Source organism: Centruroides sculpturatus, unplaced genomic scaffold (genome assembly GCF_000671375.1).
Source record: "Centruroides sculpturatus isolate CEXI.00-Female unplaced genomic scaffold, Cexi_2.0 scaffold271, whole genome shotgun sequence".
NCBI lineage: Eukaryota > Metazoa > Arthropoda > Arachnida > Scorpiones > Buthidae > Centruroides > Centruroides sculpturatus.
Genome location: NW_019384474.1, coordinates 514834 through 523836, shown reverse-complemented (window position 1 = coordinate 523836; position 9003 = coordinate 514834). Strand labels below are relative to the sequence as shown.

At 28.6% G+C, this 9003-nt stretch overlaps 1 protein-coding gene across 1 annotated transcript in view; it reads left to right on the top strand.

Moving 5' to 3' along the window:
- The first annotated feature begins 3571 nt into the window (after positions 1–3571).
- Positions 3572–9003, top strand: part of LOC111621274 (NADH dehydrogenase [ubiquinone] flavoprotein 1, mitochondrial-like) — a 35588-nt gene continuing 30156 nt past the window's right edge. The window contains exons 1-3 of the mRNA XM_023363359.1: positions 3572–3684; positions 7363–7436; positions 7674–7763. Of these exons, the coding sequence (XP_023219127.1) occupies positions 3639–3684; positions 7363–7436; positions 7674–7763 (210 nt within the window). The 5' untranslated portion in view covers positions 3572–3638. The remainder of the gene's footprint in view (positions 3685–7362; positions 7437–7673; positions 7764–9003) is intronic.

Here is a 9003-nt window from a genome sequence, read left to right as displayed (position 1 = left end):
CATACAACAGTGTCTGGCAATAGCAACCTTGGGGATAAAAGTGTAAGTGAGTCTATCCGTAGTATCGTGGTCCCAGCTGTCTTGCCAGAGAATGGAAATTTCTTTCTTGACGTGCATGTCTATATAAGAAATAGAATATAATTGAAAGTGCTAGTGACTGGATTTAGCAGCCGATTTGGCAAGACGGTCAGTGGCTTCGCTTCCGAGAACCCTGTGTGACCCAGGACCCATTAATAAATCAATTTTGTAGCGCCATCTGTTATGAAATTTTCATAACAGATGGCGCTTTTATCATAAAAACATTTTTATTTTATGAATTACTAGCTGTTACCCGCGACTTCGTCAGCGGAGGTTTTGCAAGCAAACCCCATTTACATCCAATATTTCAATAACCATAGTAATTGTTATATAACACCTACCGCTGAAGAGAATTGCCGAAAATCAAANGTATTTGGGTTCAGGGGTCTCAAAACTTTATTTTATAATTCTTTTTATATAAAACTCATCATAACCGTAAAAATTAAGCTTTTTGACATTTTATAATAATTAATAACATAAAAAAATTTTATAACAGAATCTCTTAACAGATGGCGCCACACACAATTTAATTTATTTATGAAGATTAATAATATTAAAGTTATTTTTAAAATAAAATTTCATAAAAGCCAGAAAGTTACGCACCTCGTTGCTATACTTTTCTACTTTATATTCTGCCTTTGATTCTAATTGTGTAATAAATGTAATAAATAATCCAGTCATTTCATTGACTGGATTAGATTGAGAAAATATCAGATGAAGATCTATATTAGTCACTTACTTGCAAACTTTGCTGCATCTTTTCCAAAATATGTCGATAATGTGTTATTGAAATGTTCAGTCGAGGGAAGAAAGTTATCTGAATGAATGCAATCATTCAGCATGGATACTTCACAAGAATTTTTCTTTTTCCGACGAGAAAAGTTACTCGTAAAGATAAATCTTTCCAAATAATAGATAATGATTTGCCCAATTTTTTGTTTCCAAAGGGCAGTTTTCCGAACTTCTTATGCTGAAATATAGTATATTCATCTCAATCATATAAAAATTAGAATAACCAAAACTGAGAACAATACACTCATCCAAACTTTTCAATACACAAGGTTTGTAATCTAGTTAATGTGAACTAGATATGTTCCAAATAAACTTTAACTGACGATCGGATGATAGAGGCGGTAAAGTTATCCAACTGTCATCCTGAAAAACTCGAGTTTGAGATCGGGGCAACTTAGAAATTGTCACGACTGAGTTGACATCAAATATGACAAGCTCATTCTTTACCATCAGACCGCCATTCTTACTTGACAAGTCGAAAGGCCCGATGCAGGCATCAGGGCATACTAAATTACAAATAAAAATAATAATATACTGAGTATTATATTGTAAAAATATAAAATAAATATAAAATAATTTATGTTGTTAACTTAAATAATAGCTAGGGGAGCATACCGTGACAGAAAATGCCCAGTTTTTTATCTTTATATAGTAGATTGAGGAATGAGTTCTTTAATAAATCCAATATTTTCATTAGTTTATAACAAGATCATGCTAATTCTTCTATTAGTTTCGTCATTTTCACATTTTAGTCACAGTTAAACGGCATGCCGGTAACCACGGGGGTACCGGCATGTCGGTCATTCCACGAAAATAGAGTACATAATTACTATATATGCAAAATTTTTCCTACCTCACAAAAAATATTAATGTATTATATATTCTTTTATATATATACAGTACATTATTTAACAATTATATTTCTAATAATCAGAAATATTTTCTATCTTAAAAACAGAAATCTATCGTCATGGGCGTACGCAGAAAATTTTCGATGGGGCAAACCTTGAAGACAAATAATCACATCAATACATTTTTATTTAATTACTACATTTAATTTTTGGGTTGTTTTTCAGACTATTGTACAGATTATAGAACACAGTATTGTATCAAGACATCCCATTATTTGGTAAAATTACTTATTTCAATCACTTTTAACGATAATAATTTGTGGAATTTTTTTTACACGATCCTAGGGAGGAGAAAATGCACCGTTTGCTCCTCTGTTAACGCCATACACTAAGTAATATATAGCATAAAAATTGTACATACTTCATCATCAGATTAGTCTACGAGACGATAATCAAGAGATAATAATGGATTACTAGATTATCTTCTTTCTATTAATAATAGTAATCCACGCAAGAAACTGTAATAATTATTCTCTTACGTAAAAAAACTCCAGCAAAGAGTTGCGTAACTTTCCCGGCAAAATTTAAAATTGTGCTTGGCGCTATCTGTTAAGAGATTTTTTTTATTTAAAAACTTTTTATATTAATTATTATAAAATGGCTAAAAACTTAATTTTAAGGGTAGTTATGGATTTTACAAAAAAAAAAAAAATAACATTGTAAATGCTAATAATAAGTAAAATCATAGTCCGACCCGTCTTCAGTTATGCCACATAATCCTATCTTCAGTTATCCCCATACTTCAAGCTTTAACCACTAAAATTTAACAGCATCAATCCCTCTAATACACAAACCACCCTACAAAATTTCAGAAATTTTCGACAAAAGACACAGGAGTTACTAAGCTTCAAAGTGGGTGAACAAAAGCATGCCCTCTACACAAACTCTGACATTCATACATACAGAAAAAAAATCTCCCCCAACGTTCTTAGATATATTGTAATTGTATTAAATAACAAGCGCTGGTATGATAAAATAAATTCGGGATTACGTTACGCAATGAAAGTCACTTCGATAATCGTATCTAACGTTAAACTGTTTACAGTTATTTTGATTATGTGACTTTACTAGACAAACAGGAAACGTACAAAGTACACAAACTATACAATTTATTTGTCGTTAGATATATATTGTATATAATATAATATAGAATATATTACATACACTCGTGTAAAGTTTTAAAATAAATTTTATTATAATATTTGTATCTCTCAATGTATTTGTATCACTATGTCCGTTAAAATAGCATTATTAATTCTAATAGTGTAGCCATCTTTAAAATTTGTAAATAGTGTTAACTAAATTTCAAATATAGGTTTATATACTAAAAAATTAACAAAAATCCAGCAAAAAAAAGTTGCGTAACTTTCCAGGCAAACAAATTTAAAATTGTGTGTGGCGCCATCTGTTACGATATTTTTATTTTAAAAACTTTTTATAAATATTAATTATTATAAAATGGCAAAAAAACAGCTTAATTTTGGGGGTGAAGTTTTATGAAATAGTGTAAATTAAATTTTTTTGAAAGAAACATTAAGAATTTCGTCGAATCTTTAATGTTATATTTTAATTAACAGATGATTTTCTTCAAATTTAAGAAAATTCCTCAAGGTTGGCAACGTTTACGATTACTTTCATAAATTTTTTTAATAATTAAAAAGAAATTGTTTAAACAAATATTAGTAATCAATAATATAAAAACGATTCTAAAATATAATAAACTATTTCTAATGAATAACGTTAAAGTTTGTTAGGAGATAAATTTATTAACATATTTCTAATAAAAGTCGACATGGTCCGCCCTCTGACGACGATACACGGCATTAAATCAGGAATAAACTTTTAACGAAAACAAAGATGGCGGCCGTGTCCGTCGAGAAGAGCATTCGTCGTTTAAATGCAGGTATTCTTACATCTCAAAATTACTTTTACAAAGTTCCAAATGTTTCAGTGCAATAAATATAAATTATACGCGGATTAAAATTTTATTGTCATTAAATTAAAGCTAGAATTTATTCACTCTTAAAATAACCTTAATACTTATTAACATCTGTTTATTACAAATAAATAAATAATTTGCGATGAAAAGTATTTTGCTTTTGAGTCGTGATTCAATTATAATTAAAGAGAAGATTAAATAATTTAAAAGGAATTATACTCCATGTGTATACGCTACCATACGGCAGCCGCCATGTTTAATGCAGAACAGCTGAACTTTAAATCCTGGTGACTTTACTTAATTCGAACGAGTCCTTTGAATTAAGTAAAAAATAAAAGTTGGCAACGTTGTTGCTGGACTTTCCCGGCGTTCTTTATTCGTTTTCATCGTTAATAATCATGCTATCATTACCTTTAAGTCTTCAGATAGGTTAGGGAGATATTAAGATGGGCCATATCTCCCGAACCAACTGTTCGATTTTCCTGAAAATTTCTAGAAACATTTCCTCTTAATACACAAACCTCTCTGCAAAATTTCAGAAATTTTTGTCAAAAGGTACAGGAGTTATTAAGCTTCAAATTTGGTAAACAAAATCGTGTCCCCATATAAACTAACATCCATACATACAGAAAATATATCCAATTATTTTGGATTTATCGACCTTTGAAGGTCCTAGAGTCCAAAAATGTAAAAATCTTGATTGCCATACTCTTCCTCTGTTGTATAATAGCCAAGAAAGTAAAAGAACAATTGGTTAGTTTAAGAAATGACATAGTGAGCATTAATTAAGCTGTATTGTGTAAGTTTGTTACGTCGAACAGATCTTTTGGGAGAATGAATGGACCTTCCGCATCATACCTGCTTTTGTCGTCATTTTTTTTTTTTGCATACCTGCTGGTATGCAAAAAAATTTATTTTAATTAATAAATATTACTTTTTTAAGTTATTATCCAAATTGCATGATTTACAATTTGAATTGTTCTATCAGGTGCTCTTTGAAACAACATGGCGGCTGCTGATGGTACAGTTTATGAACTTATTTAACCCGTAATTTTGTTTATTATAAATAAATAAATTTATAATAAACAAAATTATGGGACGATAAATATGAATGCAGAAAATATGCAAAAAATCCTCAATGGATGAAATTTATAAAATGTTTTTTCTATTGTATATTATTCAAGATGACAAATATTTAAATAATGTGTGTATCAATGATTATTTATTAGATGAAATTGAATTGGGATGATGACAACGATGATGGTAATAATAATAATAAACAAATAATAACATCGCAAAGCCCGAGTAGTATATAATGAACATTAATGTTATAAATCGTAAAAGTTTTCTTTACTCTATTTCATAAAAATATTTCATAATTAATATAATTTTGAAACTTTAGAATAGTCTTTCTTTATTTTAACAATATGTAAATTAATTTAATTTAATTTTTTTTAATGTTCAAAGCAGTTGATTTATGGCAACATTTCTTACTGGTATGCAAAAAAAATTTCATTGGTCTGCAGAAAAGTATTTGATCATACTGACATTGGCACAGTTGATCATGTATGGCATTTAAATAGTAATCTAGAGTTACTGCAGGTACTCTGTTACATACAGTAACTCTAGTTAAGCATATATAAATGTAATAAATAAGCATAATTCATAATTGCGTGTAATTACAGGTCCACATAAAATTATTCATACTTTTACTGGCCTGAAAAAGGTTCAGAAACACTGATTTATGGTAATCTCCTACAAAACTATATTATTGTATGTAATTTTATAAGGGCAAAATATAAAAGGCTGTTATTTATGAATGTTTTTATATAAACAGTAATGATCAAAGATTGTTGGCTCTCATAGGCTTGCAAGGGAGTGATTGTAGGTTTCCAACTCTCCTGGAGACTCCCAGAATTTGTAAAAACTTTTTTAAATTCTTGGATTCCTAAATTGAAGCCTATTCTTTCTATATTTACTCAACATGATGATCAAATTTTGGGTTGTATATTAAAATGCTAAAGAATAGGTGACATTATTTTGATATTTCAAAAAGTAATAATTGTCTAATCTCGGAATTTTTACTTCTGGAATAGAAAACTCCCAGAATTGTCTTCAGGAGTCGGCAAACCTAGGTGGCTGGATGTAGCCTGACATATTTGAACAAGACCATTTACAAAAAATTCCTATGAATCTGATTTAGATTTGAATATGCTTATCATGATGTGTGCATGTACCTTGACCATTTTTGTCATCCGGCATCTATTAAGTGTTGCTTCAGCACTTTTATTAGAGTTTCGGTTAATAACTTTCTTATTTATTGCTGCTTGGTTGGCTTTCTATAATTTAGAGATTGTTGTAATAATATATTTTGTAGTTTATTTATAAGAAATAATTTTTTGTATTTTATGAAATATCTCAAATTTTTCTTTTATAATAGTTATAAAATTGAATTGGCTATCGTACTTAATTTAATGAAGTAACCAATGCACTTTAACAATGGATAAGCTNATTATAAAATGACAAAACAATTTTGATGGTAGTGATAAGTTTTATAAATAAAAGAAAAAATTGTAAATGCTAAAAACGAGTAAAATCTTCATTCAGTTCGATCCCTCTCTAAATATGACACATGACCTGTTCTATCACCCACCATCTTTTGACCTTTAACCACCAGGATTTAATATCATGAATGCCTCTTATATTAAAGTTACCATGCCAAATTTCTTTTCATGAAAATTTATCTGCCGAATTAATCATTACTTTATCCTAAGATATACAAACTAACACACACCCTTCCACGGAATATTTTCCTTTGTTTTATTATTTTTTTATTTCTTACGTATTTGGGTTCAGGGGTCTCAAAACTTTATTTTATAATTCTTTTTATATAAAACTCATCATAACCGTAAAAATTAAGCTTTTTGACATTTTATAATAGTTATAAAATTGAATTGGCTATCGTACTTAATTTAATGAAGTAACCAATGCACTTTAACAATGGATAAGCTTGAGAAATGCTAGTTTTCAATCTGGTTAATGGTTTGATAATGTTATCATAAGCTATTTATGTAACAATTGTTACAACTGACATGTGTAAGGATGAATTACTAGATCGTGCATTAATAAAATATTTTTTTTTTAAACCAACAGATTAAGATTGAGCTAATTTATTTGGAATCAAAGATGAAAAATGAAATACATTAATGTTCATTTAATTTTACAGATTTTCATTTGACCTAAAAGTAAGTTTAGGTGTTTGTGTCAATGTAATTCAGTAAACTTATTTTGCAACTTACATTGACCAAACACCTAAAGAGTAATATCAGTAATCCCAAAGAAGCAAAATAGAAATAAGTTATTTGATATTTTTCTTATATTAATAAAATAAGCACTAGTAAAAAAATGTAAAGTAAAAATATCAAATAATAAAAGCCTGTATATATGCAAATAGTGATGTATAAATATACCGGTTTGAAATTAAGTATATCAGGCACATTTTTATTAGCACAGTTTTGTTTGAACGATGGATATTTACTATTTTGGGATTCAGAAAAATTATTTATATAAATAAAAACAAATATTAAAACATAGTAAATTATTTAATTAGATATTAAAAATGTATTTTTTTATTTTTTTCAGTTATTCATAATCATTACATAAGTTTATTTTTGGCTCGAAGCTTTTCTGTTACTGCCGGACAGAAATTACAAAAGGTAAATACTACTTTTATTACAGTTTAATATTTTTTATAATTCAGAGAAAGTAAAAGTCATTCTTAATATAATCAAATTAAAATCTTATTTTACAGTGATTTTTCATTTATAATAGTTATGGATTTTTATAAACTCTAGAGATATTAAATTATTAATGTTTTGTTAAAGTAACTTTTCAAATACAATTTACTTTGTGTAACATATAACCCTGTTTTTTTTTTTTTTTACATGGTTTAGACTAAATTTGGACCTTTGAAAGATGAAGATAGAATATTCACAAATTTGTATGGACGTCATGATTGGAAGCTTAAAGGAGCATTAAGCAGAGTTAGTTAAGAAATATCATATAGTTTTTATTTAATATTCTACATAAAATATTTTAATTGATTAATTTATTTGTAATAATTACATTGTATATAATATATATTTAAATGTAGTAAAATCATAATTTACTTGCGGTTGCATTCCTAGAGAGTGCATAAGCAAAGATGTATACAAAGTATAAAACTAATTGCCTGTAGAAGTACAATAAAACTCAAAGGAATATGAGATGGTACACAGTCAGAATATATAGGTGTAAGAGTTTGAAACATTGGGGAGAGAATTATGGAACAGTGTAGATATAGCCTCCTCTGTAGATACAACACATCTTAGAACTAAACCTAGATTTAAATCTCATTGGATCCTGAGATCAAGTGGAGAAAATTGAGAGATAATATTTGAATGGCATCTATTTGGATTTATGAGAGAAGTTTAAAATTTAACTTGGTTGTTAACAAGCATGACTCAGATAATCTGGTAACACCTTAGAAATAGTTCACAAACTTACTGTTTACACGTCGTTACACAATGTTACATTGTTTGTTTTATTAATTATTTTTTAATGTAAAATTTTCAATACATTTATGTAATCTTTTGATTTTTTTCTTAACTAGCTGCAAGGACCTGCTTTGCTGGGTTTTTATTTGTATGTAATATAGTTTTTTTTTATATATAAAAGACTGTTTTTCTAAGTAATCTAGAATCTAGCTGCAAGGACACACTTCGCTGGGTTTTTATTTGTGGGCAAAAAGTAACGATAGTGAAGATTAAGATAATTATATTATAGCCAATCTTACCTGTTTTCACAGAATGCAAGAATTAGGTCCCCCATTTCCAGACTAATTAGAGAATTTTTACATCCAGTCAAACGAACTATTTTCAATTTGATCAGTTTTCTGGAACGTTTACAATCATTCTATAATCGAACCAATTCGAATTCAAATTCGAATTTAAAATGGTTCGAACATTTTTAAAATCGAAATAGAAAATTTTCCACTTTCAAGCCCATATCTCCTGCACCCTTATAGCTATCGAGACGCAACCACCATAGTGCACGAATGGAGACTTGGGGCTACTACCACATACAAACACCATTCATGTGCGACATGTAGTTTTGGTTGAAAAGTGAAATATAGGGACACACACATCCATTTTTATATATATACTAGCTGCAAGGACCCGCTTCGCTGGGTTTTTATTTGTTCGTACATTTGTGTGTAATATAGTTTTTTTAGTGCTTTGTAGG